Raw genomic sequence first — 24284 nt, forward strand, 5'->3', positions numbered from 1 at the left:
GTCTTTCCAAATTTATCTTTAATAACCATAGTAATTATTCCTTCATTTACTTATTATAGGACTGATAAAAATTTTTTTAAGGGAAAGAGAGAGTAGGGTGTCAGGGGAGGGTCAGGATGAGGAAGAATCTGAAGCAGACTCCTCAGTGAATGCAGAGTCTGATGTGAGGGTCAGTCACCTGATGCAAGGCAACCCTAAGATTATGACCTGAGCTTAAACCAGGAGTCAGATGCTTAACCAACTGAGCCACCCAGGCACCCTTGACAGGATTATTAATTAATAACTAATATTTACTAAGCACTTGCTGTGTGGTAGTTATTGTGCTAAGAACATCACAACATTATCTCATTTGCTCTTTACAGAAACACTTATGGTAGATCCTATCATTATCCCCAATGTAATGATCTAGAAAGAGAGGTGTAAAAAAAGGCAAGTCATTTTCCCAGGGTCAAGGAGCCAGCAAGTAGTAAAGGTGGATCTTGAGCACAGATTCAGCTAACATCAAAACCTCAGCTGTTAACCACCACTATACTGAGAAGTGAAATGTAAAACAAGAGATAAAAAGACTAAGGTACATAGGTATCACCATGTAAAATTAGTCTTAAATTATTCTTTGTGTTAGTTAATAAAGGCAATAGTAGTGCCCTACTGATTTTTTCATAATACTGTTTAAGCTCATTAAGAACAAATATGTCGGACAAAAAGGAACAAGAAACCCAAGGTGGAACACTTTGGGGGAGGAAGGTACAGAACAACGTAATAACAACGTACAAATACTTAAAATCATGTACTGGTGAAAGGTAGGAGACAGATGAGTAGGTGCTTTGGGGGTGGTGGTTTGGTTTGCATTTTAAGCAAGAGGAATTTAGAAAGTTTTATGTCAGGTCAGAGTTATTGGAAAGAGCACAAAACCAAAGTTGTGTTTTTGATCCAATACAAACTCCTAATATTTCTCTCCTGCATCATGAAGTATCAATGCTCAAATTAAAGTTTTGACAAACTCAGTAAAAAGAAGTTTGTATATGGTTTCATTTTAAAAATGAAATTAATTTTCACATGCAAGTAGTAAAAAGTAAGCACTGAAAAATATCAAAACCCTTTAAGTTTAAAATGTTAAATATACCTCAGTACTTAAAAGATCTTTGACTAAATTTATTATCATTTATTGATAAACATATGTTCGGTGTGTGGTGAATGCATTGATGTGTTTCTAATCGTTTTAAGCAAATCTCTTAATATTCAAAACTATGTAGTTATAAAGTATCTAGAAAATCTTTTAATGTGCTCTGGATATATTTTTAGTTACAAGAAATCATGTTAAGAAGTAAACTTCATGGTATGGAAGTAAACGGAAAACATTCCCAAACAAATTATCTTTCCAAAGGAAACCAGAGCTCCATGTTCTAGATATATAAGTGGCTTATGCGCAGCTTAAAAGCTTAGTCCATCATTCCTGTAGTCAGTTGTTGAAAGATAGCATTGGACAATTCTCTTAGAGCAGGATTTGGCAGCACTATTGACATTTGGATAAGTCTTTGTTATGGGAGGCTGTCCTGTGCATTGAAGGATATTTAGCAGCGTCCCAGATCTCTACCCACTAAACGTCGGCAGTAGCACCCCACTGGTATTAAAAAAATATATTAATTAAAAGAAAGAGCTAGTCTCCAGACATTGCCAAAAATTCCCTGGGGGGCAAAATCCCCACTCCCCACCTCCAGTTGAGGTCTACTGTCTTCAAGCATTTGTCATCTCAGTGATGAAATTTGCAGTCATCTAACATTTCCATTATAAATCCCATATATTTTTTTAAATGGCATTTTACATGTTACACCAAGAAACACAGAGAGAGGAAGTGGGGGAAAATCAATGATTCTGTTCTTATATTTTGAAGACTTTTTATTCAAAACAGTCCCCTCCTTGATCTTTCATTTGTATAGCTCTAACTGCTTATAGAAATATTGTTTCAAAGTCCATAGTCTATGGACTCTGAAAAACAATCTGAGGGGTTTGAAGTGGTGGGGGGGGGCAGGGGGAGGTCGGGGTACCAGGTGGTGGGTATTACAGAGGGCATGGATTGCATGGAGCACTGGGTGTGGTGAAAAAATAATGATACTGTTATGCTGAAAATAAATAAATAAATAAATAATATTGTTTCAGCCCAGTATAAAATATAGGTCTATTTAAGCAGAGTGCTTAGATTCTGTAGTAAAGTTAAGCCTATCTCTATATAACCACTGAAAACAATAAATTGTGGCAGAACATCAACTACTTTGCATCAACAAGTAAACTGTTTATAATGAATGAATTTCTTAGAATGAAACTTTTTTTTCCCCAAGGTGTTTTTGTTTTTGTTTTTGTTTTTGTTTTTGTTTTGTTTCTTTGACAGAGATCACAAGTAGGCAGAGAGGCAGGCAAAGAGAGAGAGAGGGAAGCAGGCTCCCCACCGAGCAGAGAGCCCGATGGAGTTCCTGGGATAGAGCCTGGGATCATGACCTGAGCCGAAGGCAGAGGCTTTAACCCACTGAGCCACCCAGGAGCCCCAGAATGAAATATTTGAGTAAAATTATTGTAACGTTCAGTTGCTTCTTTGTAAAGTTTATTATCTAGAACTTGTGTGTTATATAATGAATACTCAAATAATTGAAGTTAATTTCACATATTGAGAAGTAAAAGACAATAAAACTGGTGATTTGATGGGGATGCTATGGAATGGGTAGAGCTGAAAAACTACTAACCTAAAACCTTAATGGAAGTAAGTAAAAGATAATTTATTTTTTTATTGGATCAATTATTTAATTAGGTTCCTTGTAAGAAATTTAGAACACCAATTTGAGGATAAACTCCATTTGTGAGAGAAATCACAGTGTAGATAGTCCTGAAGCTGAGGAACAGCTTTGATTTTTGGCAGAAGTTGCAAGTTCACAGCTTTCTGATCAACCTTGCACTGCTGTGAGTTCATATTTCTCCTTCTCTGTGTTAAAGATCTCACCTTTTTGCAGTCTGGGTTTACACAGCTGCTTCTTCTTGAAGCAAGCATAAGTGAGATGTTTTGGGATTTTCACATTGCTGATATCAATTTTGGTGGAGGTGGCAATGACAGATTTCTGGTGTGTTCTACACAGAGGACCTTAAGTGAGGGCCAGAGGTCCAGTCACAAGTAGCAAACCACTACTCAGTTGCTTCAGGGAAACAACCCTCTTGCCTCTGTGGCACCCAGTGAGGATGATCAAAATGGTCCCAGAAGTGATACTTGCTCACAGTTTTCTCACATGCTGCTTGAAAGGTTTTTTACTGTGGTTCAGCAGCTTTTAAGGTGCATCTTCAATCAGGTAATACCTAGGCATTTTACAAAGTTTAACCTTGGATACCACCATTCTTGTCACCACCAGCTGGTTTAGTAACAGTAGCAAGAACCTTCTCCTTCATTTGCTTCTCAGCCCAGAATTCAGCTGCTGAATACTTCCTCTTATATATATGGCCTTTCTGCAATATATAGCTGATCAGTAATACCTGCCAATTCCTCTGACTAGGCCAGGGTTTCTCCTTTTTGGTGTCTTAGCCTTGAGGTTACCCTTCTTAACCTTGCCACCAGGATCAGCCTTCTTGGTTTCAGGTTTCTTCTCAGCTTTTTTACCTGCCATCTTTCAAGATAAGAAAGAACAATAAAGAATAGTTTAGAAAAATATTCTTAACTATGTTTCCAAAATGGAATAGCAAAAGGAAAACTTTTGAGACCAAAATTATTTATTCATCAACAAACAGTTATTTTGAAAAATCTCCCATGTGTCAAGAACAGTGTAAACTCTGGGGCTACAAAGATAATTAAGATATAATCCATTTAGAAAGAAAATAAGTAGTTACAATAAAGGGTGAACCTACAACAATAATAGACACATATATAAAGTAGGATGAAAGCATAGAGAAAGGAGTAACTCATTTTGCCTGTGAAGATTTCACAAAGGATATGTCATGCCTTTGTTTGGTCTTGAGGGAATGTATAGGAATTCAAGCAGACAAGGTGGGCAAGTAGGGAGCAAGGAATTCATTGCAGGTAGTGAGTGGGGGTTGCTTGTGCATCTCACACACCAATGTGAGAAACATGATTCTGAACTCAGCATGGCTAGAACACAAAGCCAGCAGAAGAGGGAGCAGTGAGAGATGAGGCTAAAGGAATAGGCACATTTGGAGAGGCCAAGTAAACTGATCTTTTGATGTTAAATCAGAGATTTATCAGAGCTAAGAATAAGCACCAGGTGATTTAAATATGGGTGAGAGGGTAGGAATTACTCCACCAGAAAGTCAACAAGTGTAGAGAGCTCATGGACTCTTCCATGTGTTGATATATCCATAAGTGATATAGATTGAATTCTTTTGACATGTGCATTATGCCTATAAGTAAATCCTGGCTGCTTTTTGCGATCACCATGGTAGTAATTGATTCACAGGAGAATCACCAAGGGATTAAAACCATTGAGTAAAATATTTGTGGGGGAACAGGGTATTTACACAGACTCACAGTACCTATCACAGATTGTTTATTCATTTCAAAAAGTAGATAAACCTTCAAAGTTAGCATCACCAGTAATGAACAAACGGACATCATCTGCCTCATAATGCAGTGCTTTGAAGAAGATACAGCATCACTTACATAACATTCCTGCCGAAAATGCATAACTTGAATCTACTCATGAGAAAACACCCAGGTAACTGACCTTTTCAAAACATGTCAGTGTCAGATAATGAAGGGAACCATAAACCATCAGGAAAAGGCAACCTACTGAGTGGAAGAAGATATTCATGAATGATGTATCTGATAAGAAGTTAACATCCAAAATAATAAAGAACTCATACAACTCAATATCCAAAAAAAACCAAAAAGCAAAAAACCAACAAGCTGATTAAAAAGTGGGCAGAGGCTCTCAATAGATTTTTTTTTAGAGAAAACATACAGTTGGTCAGCAAGCACAGGAAATGATGCTCAACATTAACAACCATCAGGGAAATGCAAATTAAAACCGCAGTGAGATACCACCTCATACCCATTAGAGTGGCTGTCATCAAAAAGACAAGAAATAAAAACTGTTGGCTAGGATGTGGAGAACAGAAGCCTTGTGCCCTGTTGGTATGAATGCAAACTGATGCAATCACTGTAGAAAACAATATGAGGTCCCTCAAAAAATTAAAAAATAGGGGTGCCTAGGTGGCTCAGTGGTTGAGCATTTGACTCTTGGTTTTGACTCAGGTCATGACCTCATGGGTTGTGAGATCAAGCCCCAAGTTTGGTTCCATGCTGAGTGGGGAGTCTGCTTAAAGATTCTCTCCTGTCCATCCCCCCACTCACACACAAGCTCTCTCACTTTAAAATAAATCTTTTAAAAAAATTAAAAGCAGAACTACCATATAATCCAGCAATTCCACTTCTAGGTATTTATCTGGAAAAAAAGGGAAGTGAAAACACTATAAGACATATGCACCACAGTGTTCTTCACAGCATTATTTACAGTAGCCAAGATACGGAAGAAACCTAAATGTTCATAAATAGATGAATGAATAAAGAGCTATGGTATATATATACAATGGAATATAACTCAACCATTAAAGAGCATGAAATCTTGTCAGTTGCAATGTGCATGGACCTAGAGGGTATTGTGCTAAGTGAAATAAGTCAGACAGAGAAAGATAAATACCGGATGATTTCACTTACATGTGGAATCTGAAAAACAAATGAGCAAACAAAACAGAAACAGACTTGTAGATACAGAGGACAAATTGGTGGTTGCCAGAGGGAAAGGAAACAGGGAGATGCAGAGAATAGTTGAAGGAAATTAGGTGGCACAATCTTTCAGTTATAAAATATATAAGATACAGGGGTGTAATATATAGCATAGGGAATATGGTCAATAATATAACAATTTCATATGGTGACAGGTGGTAACTAGAGTTTTTGTGCTGACCATTTTGTAATGTGTATAAATGTTAAATTACTATGTTGTATACCTGAAACTAATAGCATATGGTATGCCAATTCTTGAATTTAAAAAATGTATCAATTTCATGAAAGACTAAGAAGACTTGAGGAACTGTTCCAGATTAAATGTGACTAGAAATACTAATGCCCCGTTCCAGATTGGATGCTTTAAAAAGGTGGGGGAGCACCTGGGTGTCTCAGTTGATTAAGTGTCTACCTTTGGCCCAGGTCATGATCCCACAGTCCTGGGACCGAGTCCAACATCAGGCTCCCTACTCATTGGGGAGCCTATATCTCTTCTCTGCCTCCCCTGCTCGTTTTTTCCTCTCTCCCTCTCTCTATCTCTCTTAAAAATAAATAAATAAAAATACTCTTTTAAAAATAAATATCTTTAAAGGGTAGGGGGTTATAAAAGGCATTATTAAAACAAATGGTGAATTTTCAACATAGACTATATAATAGATAATAATATTTGATCATGTTAAATTACTGAACTTGATTAATGCAGTCATGTAAGAGCATATCCTGTTGCTAGAATCCACTTGCTGATGCATTTAAGGATGAAGAGTCATGACGTCTGTAATTTACTTTCAAATGGATCAGCAATAATAACAATAATAAAGATGGATGGATGGATGGTTATAATGAATATAGCAAAATAGTAATGATAGGTGAGTCTAAATATAAATATAAATGTTGCACTTTCTGAAGCTTTAATTTAAAAAAAAAAAAATTGGAAACCTGAAACCACTAAACCCAAAGGAAGTGAACCTCCCATAAAGTAAAAACAACAGAAGTTTTTGGAGAATTAAAATTTAGCCTGCATTAATATTGAGAAGGGTGGGAGCCAGTTAGGGAAGATAAATGTCTTCTGGTAAAGGACAGAAATCATTTTGGGTCTTTTTAGAGGCCTTTACTAGATGTTCTCCTCAGAGATACTCTGGCCCAGCCTAAGCCTGCCTCTCAGTCTGATACAAGTGTACCTTTGTGCTACCACTAATCTCATCACCCCTATTGACTGTGACTTACTTGCCGAAGCTGCTGGCTACCAGCTGTCAAAAGCCACATTTAGACAGATTCCTCACCTACTAATCAAGAATCCTTTTGCCTTACATAAAATATTAATCATTGTCCATATTTTGTAACTATAATTCTACATCTTAGGAAAACAGTACAGCAAGCATGTAGAACATCAGTATAGTTTATATTCAGACCGTTTTCTTTCTTTCTTTTTTAAAGATTTTATTTATGGGACACCTGGGTCACTCGGGCATTGAACATCTGCCTTCTGCTCAGGTCCTGATCCCAGGGTCCTGCAGTTGAGCCCTGAGTCGGGCTCCCTGCTCAGTGGGGAGCCTGCTTCTCCCTCTCCCACTCCCCCTGCTTGCGTTCCCTCTCTTGCTGTCTCTCTCTCTTTCTCTCTGTGAAATAAATAAATAAAATCTATTAAAAAATAAATATTTTATTTATTTGAGAGAAAGTGAGAGCAAGCATGAGCAGGGGGATGAGGCAGAGGCAGAGGGAGAAGCAGGCTTCCCACTGAGCAGGGAGCCAAATGCAGGGCTCAGTCCTAGGTCCCTGGGATCGTGATCTGAGCTGAAGGCAGAAGCCTAACCCACTGAGCCACCCAGGTACTCCTTAGACCATCTTTTCTAATGCTTCTTTTTTTTTTTTTTTTTTTTAAGATTTAATTTATTTACTTGACAGACAGAGATCACAAGTAGGCAGAGAGGCAGGCAGAGAGGAAGGGAAGCAGGCTCCCCGCTGAGCAGAGAGCCCAATACGGGGCTCGATCCCTGGACCCTGGGATCATAACCTAAGAGAGAGGCTTTAACCCTCTGAGCCACCCAGGTGCCCCTCTAATGCTTCTTTATAGAAAGGTGTTCCACATTAGAATTCATACGTTAATGAACTTGATTTTTTCCTATTAGAAAATAGCTGTGAAGGATCCCATTTTAATAATTTTTTTTAAAGATTTTATTTATTTATTTGACACAGAGATCACAAGCAGGCAGACAGGCAAGCAGAGAGAGAGAGAGAGAGGGAAGCAGGCTTCCTGCTGAGCAGAGAGCCTGATGTGGGGTTCGATCCCAGGACCCTGAGATCATGACCTGAGCCAAAGGCAGAGGCCTAACTCACTGAGCCACCCAGTCGCCTCTTAATAATTCTTTTTCAAGTGCCATAGCAGACCATCTCTTTATTATTTGTTTATAGATTGTCAGTAGTTAAAAATACCATGGCTGTAAAACATCTTGTATAATGATTTTGTATGCCAAGTTCTTCCAGTTCAGGAAGGAAGGAGGGAAGAAAAAAGTTCAGAACAAAATTAATTGGAAGGTTATCCTGAACTTTCAGTGGACCTTGGGAGAAAAAGAAATCATAGGTCAGTGATTTGGAGATCACTTTTCTGGGAACTGTGTAGTAATTTATTCCCTTTTCCAGAAACTCAGTAGTTCTGATCTCCCATATCAGGATCTGAGAGCTCTGAGGACTTTATATTCTTGCAAGAATGTCATTTCTATATTTTTTATCTAGTAGAACAGGTTGACGTATGTGATAAGACTATAACTTTCAGCACTTTGTTCAAGTGTTTGAGCAGCTCAGATACTTCTTTAGGAAACTTTTGGCCCTCCTTGTAGGCACATGTGCAGTTCATTTCATGCAGTCAGGTAAGTACTAAAGAGCTGGGGGAACTTTTGATGGAGTCCTGTTTGGAAATCAGAAAGTGCATGAGCTTTTTTTCCAAGTGCAAATCCAGACTTCAGAAGTCTAACCATGGCAGCAGATAGGATTTGTCCAGAAAACTGTTCAAATCCTTGCCTTTGCTTCTGTTACCCTGATGTCATCACTGTCGTGCAGCACAGCTTCCTCTTCAGACTTTAAATTTCTAGTTTTCCCCCTTTGTTCAGTTTTCGTGCTTTTTTTCCCCCCTTCTCATGAGCTAGAGATCATGTGACCTGTCCAGTGTGTTTTTTGGATTCTCAGCAGAGTTTTAATTCTTAATGGTGAAACCCTAGTCCTTCACCTATTATACCTTCTAATTTTATCTCAGTTAAGCCTCATTACTTCAGAATCTGGCCTGGAACCCCACAGCAGCTGCAGATGAATTACCTGTAGTATCTCATGACTGTCCCATGATTTCTTGGTCTTACCTCAGTAACAGTAAAGAACTTTGAACTAAACCCCACTCCCCACCTTTTTTTTTTTTTTTTTTTAAGATTTTTATTTATTTGACAGAGAGAGACACAGCCAGAGAGGGAACATAAGCAGGGGGAGTGAGAGAGGCAGAAGCAGGCTTCCACTGAGCAGGGAGTCTGATGTAGGGCTCGATTCCAGAACTCTGGGATCATGACCTGAGCCGAAGGCAGACACTTAATGACTGAGCCACCCAAGCACCCCTCACTCCTCACTTTAATGCACATACTACCCTTCCAAATTCTAGATACCCAGCCCCTATCTTTTTTCTTGAATTTTTTGATATGAGTAAAGCTGACACCCAGTGTTCTATTACTCTCAGGTATACAGCATAACGATTCAGCTTCTTTATATGTTATGCTGTGCTCACTCTAAGTGTAGCTACCATCTGTCACTATACAACACTATTACAATACCGTTGCCTACATCCCATATGTTGGACCTTTATTCCAGTGACTTCTTCATGCCATAACTGGTAACCTGGATCTCCCACTCCCTTTTACCCATTTTGCCCATCCCCCCCCCCAGAAACCATGAGTTTGTTCTCTGTATTTTATAGGTCTGATTCTGTGTTTTGTTTGTTCATTCATTTGTTTTTTTAGATTCCACATATGAGTAAAATCATGGTATTTTTCTTTCTCAGTCTGACTTATTTCACTTAGTATGATACCTTCTGGATCTGTCTATGTTGTCATAAATCTCTGTATCAAGTCACATCATTGAGGAACTATATATTCCACCATTTACAACTCTATGCCTACAGTAAGTCATCCTTGTAGGGATGCATTATCAGAATTACGATCAAATTGTTTGCTTTTATTATGGTTTTAAGAAGGAAGATATGTGGTCATTTGCAAAAAATGAAGATTTACTCAGGTTTTCTAAGTAATTCGTGGGAGGCTATTCTAGGAATAGATATACTTAAAAGAAAGACTGAGATCTCTTGGCTTCACAAAAGCTAGGAAGGTGATATACAGCCTAGTCTCCTCAGAATGTGTTTTGTTAATGAGAGCTCTACACTAACAGATATTTCACTCTCTGTTGTAGGTAAATTTTCTCTCCAGATTTTTGCTTATTTATAAGTTATTTATTGATGCCTCTGCTTTCCACCTGCAGCAAACTTTGTATATCACTTTTATCACTTCCCCTCACTGCACAGCCTACTCTCTCCCTGACCCAGAAAAAGAGGATCTAGTTGATTCATTTGATTGCTTTCACAGCTGTTTGGGTAGAATTTTTATAAACAAACACTCTAAATCAAATAAGGTGAGAGAGGTAGAACGGGGGAAACTGTACCTGCAGGAAGATTTTAACATAAGTTGTAGCCTGGGAGTCTTTCCTGAAAGAGGGATAGGGCAGAAACACATTAAAATGGGGCCTAGGTTTTAGAGGCATTCAGAGTCTTAATGTATTTTGTATGAGGATATTTTTGAACATTCAGTAAAGACAATATTTCAAAACTTTTTCATATTATCTAGGTTCTGTTATATAATAATCTACATGATAATTTAATTTTTAATGATAGGACAATCTCTTCCAGAGAACACTTAACTTATTTCTTTTTTGCCTTAGCTATCAGGAGGCTCAAATGTACATTTATACTTGATTCCAGCAGCTGTCCTTAGCAAGGTGACTTTGGTGTCATGTTTTTCTCCTTTTAATTGTCCACCCTTGAGAATTTATCCTTTCTTTAAGGCCCTACCTTTGATATGTTTTTATGCATCATATAAAGAACTTCAAATTATCTTTGAAAATGAGCATACTATTAATAATGAAGTGTCCTGTAACTTATGATTGTATAGATTTGTAGCCATTACATTTGGTAAAAAACAAAACAATTAACAATTATACTTTCAAATTGAGATCAAAAACAGTATGTCAATATTATATGTAAAAGCCACACTTAATAACATTTTAAGGGCAAATGCACAAGAACCAGTAAACCAAAGCTGGACACTGTAGACTGATAAACTGTTGTTAGCTGAAGTCCCTATTTTAATCAGAATTCCTTAGTTTTTACCTAATGCCTTTTTAGTTCCACAGTCCCATCCAGGATGTCACACTGCATTTAGTCCTATTGGTTGTGACAGTTTCTCAGACTTGTCTTGTTTTTGATGACCTTGAGAGTTTTGAAGAGTACTGATCAGACATTTTGTAGAATGTTCCTTCACTTGGATTTGCAGTTATTTCCTCATAATTGGACTGGAGCTAAAGGTTTCTGAGAGGAAGACTATAGCCATCTTCCTGTCGTATCAAGGGTATCTGTTTTTTTTTTTTTTTTAAGATTTTATTTACTTATTTGTCAGAGAGAGAGGACAAACAAGAGGAACAGTAGGCAGGTGGAGAATCAGGCTCCCCACTGAGCAAGGAGCCAGATGTGGGACTCAATCCTAGCACCCTGGGATCATGACCTGGGCTCTTAACCGACTGAGCCACCCAGGCTTCCCTCAATGTATCTGTTAATATAACTTACCATCATTGATGTTGACATTGAGTACCTGGCTGAGATAGTGTGGACTTTAGCTAAAAACAGTGTATCAATCTCTAGTGTCCAGCTTTGGTTCATTTAAACAACGGACTTCCATTATTTTTTAGAATCACACAAAACTAACAAATAGAAACCAAAACACAAACACCTTCATTAACAAAATCAGAAAGCATGTTTAATCTCAAATCATGTGTATTATGAATGCAGAAGGATACCAAGAGAAAATTCCGAGGGTGACAGGTCACTGACAAAACCAATAAAACACAGTTCTCTAACATGGAATATGCTGAGGAGCCAAGTCAACCGTTCCTAGTTTGGAACAAATGCAGCTGATGACCAGGGTAGTGCTTCCCAATTTAGCATAAAAGAGAAACAAAGAACACTGGAGACCCCGTGGAATCACATTGAAAAACCATGTTTATAGGAAGCAATGTGCTGGTGAAGCAAGATTTTTTAAAAAGTGTGAGCTCTTAGTTGTCCTGTAACTGCTGATCTCAGATGGTGGGAGAGAAGTAAAGACCAAAGAAAGGCTCTAATTCAAATACACACACAATTTTGTAAGATGAGAATTTCTGCTGGCTTGAAGTTCAGACCTGGATTCAGTTCAGTATACACTAGTGCAAAAATTTGGTTCAAGAGGTAGTCATTTGATTGAAAGATGGGCAAAATTTTAAAAAGGATTGGGGAAGGAGGTATAATCTGCTTGGGTTCTGTATCAAGGGAGAAATCTTCTCTGCAAGGCTGCACTAGAAATGGAAGAGACAAAAACTTTTCACTGTTACCTTTTTGTACTTTCAAAGTTCAAAAGAAATTGAATGCAATAAGAAAAAGAATAAAGGCTTTGAAGAAATAATAAATTCATTTAGACATCTGCAAAAAAATCTAAATACAAAATCCTTTCAGATTTTTTACTCCTTTTCATCCAGTCTTTCATTTGTTTTGACCATATGTAATTTCACAGCAATTTCTTCTGATGGCTTTCCTTTATCATGCCTTTCAAAAAGGCATCCAATTTATAGAAAAGAAACTTCTGCTTTTGCATTAGTATTTCATTAGTTATGTAATACTTATATCAAGTTTAGACATGAATACAGTTGACTCAGTAAAGATAAAGTTCAGCTGGTGTGAACAGAAGCACGTGTATTTTTTAAAAAGTGACCACAAGTGTTCAGTGTACTATAGGCATACTGTGTTTTGGAGAAAAATCAGAAAGTAATGCTTGTTGGTGGATTGTTAAGTGGATGTTAGAGGAAATTACCTTAAATGTGAACATATGTCCTTATTGTGTTCTTGTTGCCTTTGAAGATTATTCTTTAGGACATATAGACACAACATTTTAAATCTTTAATTTTACTGCAAAAAATGTTTATTGAGCTTCTGTGTACTCCAAGCATAGAAACAAGTGAAAGTAGATATTTCATCTATTTACTAAAATTAAACAATAGTAATAGGATGTTACTGCTGATTTTATTTATGATATGCTAAATAAACTAGGTACAGAAGATATCAATGAAAGAACTTTGTTATATTGACTTGCTTTGTGCATATCCTTAGAGTTCTTCAGACACCGAGGTTTGTTTTAAATTGTTATGTTGATTTTACTTTAGGGGTTATGTTTGATAAGGAAAAAACTTGTTTAACTGTTGTTAAATTTCTTGTTGTTGTTTTATCTTGAAGCTGCCAGAAAAAGTTATAATGGACTACTACGAGAAGTATAAGCCTAGAATGAATGAGCTGGAAGCTTTTAATATGGTAAATCTCAGAATTAAACCTATTAAATTGGATATGTTGCTAGACTTGAATAGGGTTCTATTAAATTTTATTATGGGACCAACCAATCTATGTTGTTTTTCTCTTACTGCAGAAAAACCCTTTTGGATCATTTCCTATTTCAGAACTATATTAGGTGTCAGTAATGTAATAAAGAGAACACATGGTAGATTTCTCTTAAAGTGTATCATAAATGCACAGAAAGAAATTTCAGAGTTCTTTGAACACATATTGGTCTCAATGCAGTTATTTCACAAGCATTCCTTTTAATGAATTTTACTTTTAGTACCTTTGAAAGCTCTCTATCACATATGTAGGACTGACTGCCTTTGGATTCTACCTCAAAGTCATCCAAAGGACATTCTTTTCCTATTATCATTAAAGAAAAACTTTTCATCTCTGCAGTATTCATTTTCTGAAGATATACAATTGGTATTGGAGATTTGGCCTTACATAAATTTCTGTAGATACATTTTCTTGAACATAAGTGTTAAGCTAGTTTTGTTTTTGTTTTGTTTTTTTTTAAGTTCTACCATCCTATCTTATTCTTTCTTTTAGTTGAAAGTTGTTCTGGCTCCTTGTATAGAGGCATTGATTCTTCTAGATCGACTTTGCTACCTAAAAGAACAGGTAAATTATGATATTTTAAAATACGTAATAAATATCTTCATAAAATCCAGTAAATGGACCCAATTATATCTAGAGTAAGTTTCTTTGACCTACAACTAGTCAGATAATTTTTCTCATTATATTTTTGAAGTTTAAATATTCATTCTATCTCTTTTTAAACATAAACATATGTACAACAGATGTTTTCAGCAAGGCTTCTTTTATAAAAGCTTATATTCTTTTAATTGTATGGTAATTCCTATACAATAGGCAGTACACATAACCATCATATATGACATAATGTATAGCTAAAATTAATAAAGGCCAGATATAAAAGATAGTATGTATATTTTCATTTTATAAGAATTTATCTTTTAAATCACTTTTGGATTTTGGACATATGCACTCCACAGTAAAAAAACTTCTTCTGACCAGTGCAAATTACTTTTGTTTTTTTTCAGTCTTGTTTTACCTTTGTTGAATGCCCCCCAAAATTGTTTTCTTGGTTATCTTTAGGGAAAATACTTTTTTGCAGATTTTACTCTGGCTATGATCAAAACAGTTATGTGAACTATTTAAATTAAAGTCACACATGGATTCAGTCTTAAGTTTCCATCATCAGTGCTTTATTTTAACAATTTTATTTTATCATAGTGGGTAGTTTTACTTCTTCAACAGGCCATTTGGAACAAATGGATTTTAATAAATTTGCTTTTGTTCTAATTTGTATTTTTATGGAAAAAGGCAATTTTTAAATACTTGGATATGTTTACTTTCTTAAGCTGCCAACTAACTTAGAGTCACTGGAAGTGTTAGTTTTCCAAATTTGTAGGTGACAGAATCAGGCCTGTTTTACTAGGTACTCCCTATGTCCCTTTTCAAAACAATTTCCATTGACCTAAATAAAATAAGTAAGTGGTTAAAAAAAAATAAGTAAATAAAATAAGTAAATGGTATGCATGAAGATTAATAGATTGGTAATGAAGTAATAGAAATCATATTAATTTGTTAGTACTTTAAATATTTAAATAGTAACATTTTAAATAAATAATATTTAATTATAAGAGTAATGTTTATGTTAGAAATTTTAAATGAAGAATAAAAAATTTAAAATAATTTCATCTTTCAGCATTAACTTAAATTTTTGATGTTTTCTAGTGCCTTTCTCTAATATATATATATATATATATATATGCTACACATATATGTATGAGCACACTATGCCTGCTTTAATTAAAATTGGAATCAAATTATAAGTATAGTTTTGTGTATAATTTGTTTCATTTATTCAAAAAATTTCCAGCTCATTAAATATACTACAGAAGCTGGATAATGTTTCATCATATAATAATTTGTTTCAGTAATACCTAAAATTTTTTTTGCCCACTTCATTTCTCACAATTGCAGCAAAGAGTAACCTTGTAGTTCACTAGCTATATACCTCTTTATTTCCACAGAGGTGAAATTATAAATGTTAATTCCATTCAACAAAGAATAATTTTCTTTTACATAATTTATCTTTTATGTTCTTTTTTTTTAATATTACAGTATATAGTCTGACTCATCTTTCATTCTTATCCTCAACAAATTTCTATGTATTTAAATCACTTATCAATTTGCAGGAAGATATTGCATGGGTTGCACTTGTGAAGTTGTTTGATCCTGTGAAATCTCCCAGATGTTATGCTATTATTGCCCTGAAGAAGCAGCAATGATTTCAGTTGAAGCAAGGTATTAGATGTATCTGTTTGTGGAGCCTATCCCTAATTTTGCTCTTCTGAACATTTGTGTTGTGTTATGTAAATATTTGAAAAACATTGCTCTATATTTTAAATAAACAATAAAATACTAGCTAACAACAGAATACCATAATCTATTTTTCTATTGTCAAGGCATACATTAATAAAATAAAAACTCATGGAAATCTTAAAAAGATTGACCCACATTCCTGAATTAGTTTATCAGTAGGACATTGTAATCTGACATTTGTTTTCTGTTCTATATTTGAGACTTTAGATATTTGCTGCATACCACATTTTGACTTTTACTGACTTAAAAATTTTTATTGACAGGAATGATAGAGGTGTATATATAATAAAATTAGTTGGTGCAGAAGATCTTTTGCATTTTCCTCTAGATTTTAGAAGGATTTTCCATGTTATCCAGAGGGAAAAATCCACATTTAAAGGGGAAAAAAAAAAAAACACCCAGGAACCAGAAGTGCTTTCTAGGTGTGTTTTAATCTAAGTTACGTGAGGAAATATTTTGTGCCCTTAAAGGAATATACATCTTATGAGATCATCACTTTCAGGATTCTTGAAGCTGTTTATCTTACTAAAATCAAGGGCTGGATTGCACTTAATGGAATTACCTTGTGCTCTGTAGAAAGCCAGTCTGAGAAAAGCAGGAGTGAAGGAAAGAAGGCCTGTGCTATGCGTGGTATGGTGCAGCTTCCTTTCATCTGCAGAAATCTTGAGGTTTCTAATATAGAGAGATATACAGAAGAGATGGACAGTTGTGGGGGGAAAAGCTTCCTTGATGCTCAGCAAAAGACTATGAAAATTCTCCCAGCAGAAGTAGCTACTGTCTTAAATTTTAGAGTCTATCCACAGATGAAAAGAGTAACTTTTGCTTTGGGTTGTGATACTGTGTTTGCAGCCAGTATATATGTGAATGATCAGGTACTTTGTATAGCTAACACAATACTGGGGAAATTAACCACTTTTAAGCTTATTATGGAAAATTTCAAATGTGTTCAGAAGTGAAGAATCCAGTGAATCCCCATGTACTCATCACCAACTTCAGTAATGACCGACTTTTTACCAATCTTCTTTCATCTGTACACTTACAAGCAAGCGTGCACACACTCATATTTGCCACCCCAGGCCCCACTCGCAGATATGTAAAATTTTGAACTTTTCCCCTGATGACCAAATATTTATATAACATTATTTTCTCCTTATAATAAAGAAAAAAAAACTTCATATATGTAAAGCCCTGCTTAGTATAGAGAAGTGACTTCCAGCTGTTTCAAAACCAAGGAAACTTTTTAGTAACTTCCCCGTGTCTTAAAACATTAGAAAGTACATTTACCAATTAATGCTTTCTGTTTTTATTAGAGACATTTGTGTGACTCAAGCTAATCCACATGAGATAACCTCAGATCACACTGAGATTATAATATTTCAGCAAAAAAACAAAGAAATATAATATTTTGATAGGACTGTCACTTTATAAGTATCAATCCCCATTGCAATGTTTGTAGACTCTCATCTCATAAAAACTGCTGTAGGAGAACTCATTTACAGTTGAGCTAAGGAATGTGGGGTACTGGCAGGAGCATAAGTCTTGACAGTTACATTCTAACTGGGCTACAGCAAGACTCTTAATATGGCAGAGCCTCATTTGTAAAGTGGGCTTCACTTAGTTTTCATTTTGGAAACATTTACTGAATGATTAGCATGTGTCAGAGGTTATGCTCAGCCCTGGCAGCATGGAGGTAAACAAGACATGCTCCTGTTCTTAAAGAGCTCACAGTCTAGTGAGGAAGACAACAAAATTACTAATTACTATAATCAGTACTATAATTATTGCATAGGGCAGAGAGGGTCAGGACATGGGATCCTTTATGGTATCTTCAAAGGTAGACTTCAGGGACAAATAGACTCAGTAATATTAGTAGCATAGTTTAGATTCATGTGTAAGCCACTTTAGTATTCAGTATGCCCCTATTTCTCATCTGTAAAAGGAACCTAAGAATAGAACTCATTTATAAGGTTGTTATGAGGATTAAAGGAATAAATATGTTTTTGAACTACCCCAAAATATTCTCGGGGAATCTGTTAATAAAGCAAAATTAAGTTTATTAGAACTCTCTGTAGTATTAAAGGATTCTGCCTTGACAGTTTCTGAAGGTGAAGTCAGGAAACGATATTTACAGGATTATAAAGTCTGGGCTCAAGTGGTTTAAAAAAGGTGGCTCTTTTCAGGTGGGGACTAAACCACAGTTTGGAAAAGTTCATGACAATAGTGGGGTTTTTTTGTTTTTTTTGTTTTTGTTTTTTAAGATTTTATTTATTTGTCAGAGAGAAGTGAGAGTGAGCATAGGCAGACAGAGTGGCAGGCAGAGTCAGCAGGAGAAGCAGGCTCCCCGCAGAGCAAGGAGCCCGATGTGGGACTCGATCCCAGCCGAAGGCAGCTGCTCAACCAACTGAGCCACCCAGGCATCCCCATGACAATACTTTTATGATTGGTATCTATAGCAAGGGAAAGGTCTTGAAGAAGTCTTTATAAGCAAACTGTTACTTGATAAGTGAGCTTTTTGCTAAGGTGAGCAGATTGTCCAAGATAAATAAATATATGAGTTTTTCTAGAAACAATGAAGTTATTTATTGGCTTACAGTCTTAACTTTCCTGGGCAAAGTTTTTCTTTTCTTTTTTTTTTTTTAATTTAATTCTATTTTTTTTTCAGTGTTCCAAGATTGTTTACGCACCACACCCAGTGCTCCATGCAGTACGTGCCCTCCTTCATCCCTACCACCAGGCTCACCTAACTCCCCACTCCCCTCCCCTCCAGAACCCTCACTTTGTTTCTCAGAGCTCACAGTCTTATGGCTCGTCTCCCCCTCTGAACGTTTTTCTTTAACAAACAAATCACGTTGGTATAGGTGGTCTCAGTTCTTAGACCCCTGAGCTCTGTCAGATTAATGCAGATGGTTGCAGTTCTCAATGTAAAGCAATTAATCTTGGTACATACATATATTAAGCACATAGTGTAGGATGGTAGACTACATCTAGATATATCAGTAATTCTATTAAATAAAAACTGAATGCTTCAATTATAAAACAAAAAGATTGACTTACTGGAAAAAGAGTGCCCAATAACATGTTAGTTAGAAGAAACAGAACTAAAACAAGGGTACAAAAAGTTCAAAAGTAATAGAAAAGGCATATTTGCAGATATTCATCAAAAGGAAAATGTATGAATGAAAAGTAGATATTAGTTAATGTCAGGCAAAAAAAATTCTTGACTATAAAGAGAAATCCTTCATAATGAAAAAGCTTCAGTTTGCCAGGAAATATAATAATTATAAGTTGTCATGTAGTTAATAACACAATCTCAATATATAAAACAAAAATTAACTATAAAAGAAATAAATCTACAATCATGCTGGGAATATTTTCATGCTCCCATCTATCTTAGGAAAAAAGCAAATGAAATCATAAAGATGCGAGATTTGAACAATGAAAAAAGTAAAACTGACCTGATGGACAAATACGATACACTGTTCACAACCACTACATCATTTTTTTCAAGTACACGTGGAATTTTTTTTTTTTAATGACCATGTTCTGGGCTTTGAGATAAATTTTAATAAATTTTCAAAAAATGGAAATTATAGCTTCTGATCCACAATGCACTTAAGCTTAAAAAAATTGTTTTAAATCTAAGTAGAAAATTCCCATATGCTTTAAACTTAAGAATTATACATGTAAACAACTTTGGAGTCTCAGAAGAAATCACAGTGGAAGTCAGAGAATATTTTGAGTAATAATGAAAATAACAATTATAATGGTAACACTGCACATCAAAACTTGTGAGATGAGCTAAACCATAACATAAGAAAACATTAGCTTTGAACACATATTAGAAAAGGAAGAGACTAAAAATCAAAATATTATTAGTGAAAGAAATGCACAGAGATGATTAACACCTTCAAAAATTGGTTCTTAGGGGCACCTGGGTGGCTCAGTGGGTTAAGCCGCTGCCTTCGGCTCGGGTCATGATCTCGGGGTCCCGGGATCGAGTCCCGCATCGGGCTCTCTGCTCGGCGGGGAGCCTGCTTCCTCCTCTCTCTCTCTCTGCCTCTCTGCCTACTTGTGATCTCTGTCTGTCAAATAAATAAATAAAATCTTAAAAAAAAAAAAAAAAAGAATTATCCTTAATATGTTAAAAAAAAAAATTGGTTCTTAGATACTAATAAATCTCATACAACTCTGGCAAGACTAATCATTAAAAAGATAAACATACAGGGGCGCCTGGGTGGCTCAGTTGGTTGAGCAACTGCCTTCGGCTCAGGTCACGGTCCTGGAGTCCCGGGATCGAGTCCCACATCGGGCTCCCAGCTCCATGGGGAGTCTGCTTCTCCCTCTGACCTTCTCGTCTCTCATGTTCTCTCTCACTGTCTCTCTCTCAAATAAATAAATAAAATCTTAAAAAAAAAAAAAAGATAAACATACAAATAATCAGTATCAGGAGTATAAAAGGGAACATGCTGGGTTGCCTGGGTGGCTCAGTGGGTTAAAGTCTCTGCCTTTGGCTCCAGTCATGATCTCAGGGTCCTGGGATGGAGCCCCACTTTGGGCTCTCTGCTCAGTAGGGAACCTGCTCCCCCCCCCGCCCCCTACTGCTCTGCCTCCTTGTGATCTCTCTCTGTTAAATAAATAAATAAAATCTTTAAAAAAATAAAAATTTTTAAAAAAGGGGACATGCCAAGAAATTTGCCAATATATATATGACAATAAATGCATGAAACGGAAAATGTTTTCAAAGAAGCACAGTATGCCAAAACCGCCTCAAGAAGGAAAATAAAATATGAATATTCATACAACTATTAAGTCGAATCTGCAGTTAATCTTTTATTAATTTCCCACATCTCAATAAAACTACTTTGTAGATGTGGCACAAAATTCAGTCAACCACTGTCTGTTTGCAATACTATGACTAAGACTATTCTAGACACTATAGGTTGGGAAGAAAGATTCATAGAACTAGACTATGACAGTTCCTAATCTTAAGGAGTTTATAATATAGTCATTGAAACACATATAATAGGCATATGGAAGAGTTAAGATTTAGATAATGATATTTGGGAAGGGAAAAAAGTATGTACATAAACACATAGTCCTTTACTCTGAACTACCTTTGTCCTAAACTGTTCACTTCTGTTCCATTCTCCTCTTTAATTATAGGTTCCTTTAGGTTTTTTCTAAATGTGTTCAGTAGAATGGCTTATTTTCAGGTAGGAGGACTGTTTAAGAAATAACCTGCTATGTGAAATATTTGCTTTGCTAACCTGTGACCAAAGGAACTGAAAGTCTCCAAACCTCCCCAGATGGTTTGTACTTGGCCAGTGATGCTACTGGCTGCATGAACGGGGATTTATTAGTTGATGTATTTATCTCAATGGATTGCCTCATTAAGTTTGCAAATGTTCTGTCAGTGGAAGACCTTTAAAAAAATTATGCTGTTTTTATTAGAGTTTTCCAATGCACAATCCAGAATAAGAGAGTTAACACATTTCAGCACAGAACAAAGTAGCATGTATTTAAATCTCGTGGGAGGAGAAGCCTTTAACTTGTACTCAGACAGTTATGATTGAACATGTTGAATTTGAGAAAAAAAAAGTATACAAATTCCAACCTAAAATTCACCATTTGGTCAACGTGGGACTTGGTGTGCATTAGCTAATCATGTTGAACTAAGTGCACATATATTCTGAGTTAGCTCCCCTCTCAGGAAAGAATCCAGTCTTCTATTACTGCTACAACTCTTTAAGCAAAAGACTGACTCAATGATGGTTTTCCGTCAAGCAAAGTATACTCAAATAATGTGTTTCAGGGGAAAGATAAAACAATTCCAGATACCATTTGATTATAACAACAAACATCTCTGTATTCCGGTGACTTCAGAATATCTCTAATTTTAATAGACAGTATAGCTGCAGGTAAACCTCTATGAATAAAGGCATACAAAGAGACTTTAAATCATGAAAAAATTAAGTGTTGTATTTCTACTTAAGCTAACTTAGAAGAACAGAACTAAAAATAATATTGAAGGCAAAGAGATTTACTTTTAACGTATATTGGAATGCGAAATATCTTTCTGTGTATATAAACTGTTCCCTTTAAGGCTCCAAAACTATTCACATTACCAGTTTGTGCTAGGTTCAAGAAACCATCCCTGAAGTGCCCATTTCACTGTACTGAGGAATGATATTTAGACTTTTTGAGGGTCAACATTTAGAGTATAGATATTGAAACTACTGCAAGGTAAATTATTTTCTCAGTTACCTTTGCTCTCATTGATAGCAAATACTGTTGTTTGTCTTGAAAATAAACAGATTTGAAATTCTTTTAAAATATGCTTCATATTTTAGATCTTTAGCACAGTTTTGATATCTACTTTTGTTGATGAGATTATTGGTAATATGTTTTCATTCTAATAAATTGGTCGCACATGCCTGGAGAAGAAAGGATTTCGTTAAAATTATTACTGTTAATAGCATTATTTCTACCTTTAAGATTAATGAAACCAGTAAATTCAACCAAGATCTTCTTAACCATTCTTTTATTATGAAAATTAAAATTAAATCTTATGGGGTTTTGTTAAGTGAATAAAGCAATGTTACAGAGCCTCTGAAGGTCATAGATCATAGTTGTCTCATGGAGTGACATTGTATGCACATTTATGTCTTGATTTTTAGATTCCAACCTCTCTGTTGTACAGAGATGCAAATGCATAAGGAGGATAGGATACCTGTTTGTTGGCCAGGTGAGAAGGGCCATCTTTGAAAGATAGGAAACAGAAGACCAAATTTCTATAGCTTTACAAAGAACAGAGTATGTGTGTTTCTCATCAAGTAAGACATTAGAAAATCCAACAAAACTTCATTGAACATCTTTAGAACAACAAAGTAGTTCAATAACACGCATTAGGGATATAGATCCTTAATAATCATAACCGTAATATACATCCACGGAGCAAGCAGTAATACTTCAGAATGGTTCACCCATTCCTCATTCACTCCAGGAATTATTATCCTGAAAGCATAGTGATTTTTTTTTTAAGATTTTATTTATTTGACAGACACCGAGAGAGGGAACACAAGCAAGAGGACTGTGAGAGGGATAAACAGGCTTCCTGCTAAGCAAGGAGCCCAACTCAGGACCGTCGGATCATGACTTGAGCCGAAGGCAGACGCTTAGCCGACTGAGCCGCCCAGGCACCCCAACCATAGTTATTTGAATGCCCAATATCTGCTTAAAGACCACTCTTTTATTTTTTACATTTGTCTACCTTTGTGGTCTCCCAAGTTTTTGTGAGCCAAAGAATTAAGGTCTAGTACCATATTGAAGACTATACAAATAAAGCAAATAGAAAAAAAATGTAGATATGTTTTCTATAAAAATGTGTTCTCGGGGTGCCTGGGTGGCTCATTGGGTTAAAGCCTCTGCTTTCGGCTCGGGTCATGATCCCAGGATACTGGGATTGAGCCCTCATTGGGCTCTCTGCTCAGCAGGGAGCCTGCTTCCTCCTCTCTCTCTGCCTGCCTCTCTGCCTACTTGTAATCTCTGTTTGTCAAATAAATAAATAAAATATTTTTTTAAAAATGTGTTCTCATAGGAAATATAAGAGCTATTTCAGCTCACTGTTTGCAGGTTTAAAAAAATAATTCAATAATAAGAACCCATTGACATTCGAAATAAGGTATTCATCTTTACTGCTTTGGGTACTATATCTCATACTTAGTTTTTATTGTCTCATAAGTATATGATAAGGTATAAACAGAACTTTGTAATTTAAAATTAAAAGTTGCATTGTGAGGCCACTTTTGAAAAACTTGAACACAAATAATAGTGGTTAATTATAAGTTAGGAAGCTCTGGGACGCCTGGTTGGCTCAGTTGGTTAAGCGTCTGTCTCCAGCCCAGGTCATGATCCCAAGGTCCTGGAAATGATTCCCACATGAGGCTCCTTGTTCAGCGGGGAACCTGCTTCTCCTTCTGCCTGCCCCCCTCCCTCATTCTGACAAATAAATAAATTAAATATTTTTAAAAAAATAAGAAGATCAATGAAAACCAGTAGGTTTCCTGCCGAAGACATTAACTTTAATTTTATTTTAATTAAATCTTAAATTACTAAGAACAAACCTAAAGACAATTGCTGATTATTAAATACAAAATACCCTGGCATTTTACATATCATATATAAAAGGGTCATGAAAAGAATCAGAGAAGGGGTTTTATAAAGAGATCTGTTTATAAATCAAATTTCTAAAGTGGCCATCCAAACGGATGTGCACACATCATAATGTTAAGGCAATAACATTCCCAAAAGCCGGTGAAAACAGAGCAATGAATAAAGGCTTCAATGAAAGAATTACAGGGTGTGTTTCTTAGTAACCGATACTGATCTTCTGACCCCCAGAGTGATTAAAAAAAAAAAATTGGAGTCCACTCCATGATGTACTTC

General features: G+C 35.9%; 1 protein-coding gene and 1 pseudogene across 5 annotated transcripts in view; one reads left to right on the top strand and one right to left on the bottom strand.

Moving 5' to 3' along the window:
• METTL25 (methyltransferase like 25) overlaps positions 1-24284 on the top strand; it is a 146632-nt gene that overhangs the window by 109534 nt on the left and 12814 nt on the right. For 3 of the 5 annotated variants that reach the window (XR_009356866.1, XR_009356864.1, XR_009356865.1), the window contains exons 10-12: positions 13329-13403; positions 13980-14051; positions 15653-15761. Coding sequence is in view for 2 of the 5 variants with exons in the window: in XM_059186450.1 (XP_059042433.1) it covers positions 13329-13403; positions 13980-14051; positions 15653-15745 (240 nt within the window). In the remaining 3 variants the exon portion in view is untranslated. Of the gene's footprint in view, positions 1-13328; positions 13404-13979; positions 14052-15652; positions 15897-18501; positions 18756-24284 lie in introns of those variants that run through there. The other 2 variants (XM_059186450.1, XM_059186448.1) reach the window with 2 other exon arrangements.
• Positions 2797-3641, bottom strand: LOC131838207 (large ribosomal subunit protein eL6-like; annotated as a pseudogene).

The sequence above is a fragment of the Mustela lutreola genome, chromosome 8 (assembly GCF_030435805.1).
Source record: "Mustela lutreola isolate mMusLut2 chromosome 8, mMusLut2.pri, whole genome shotgun sequence".
Taxonomy (NCBI): Eukaryota; Metazoa; Chordata; class Mammalia; order Carnivora; family Mustelidae; genus Mustela; species Mustela lutreola.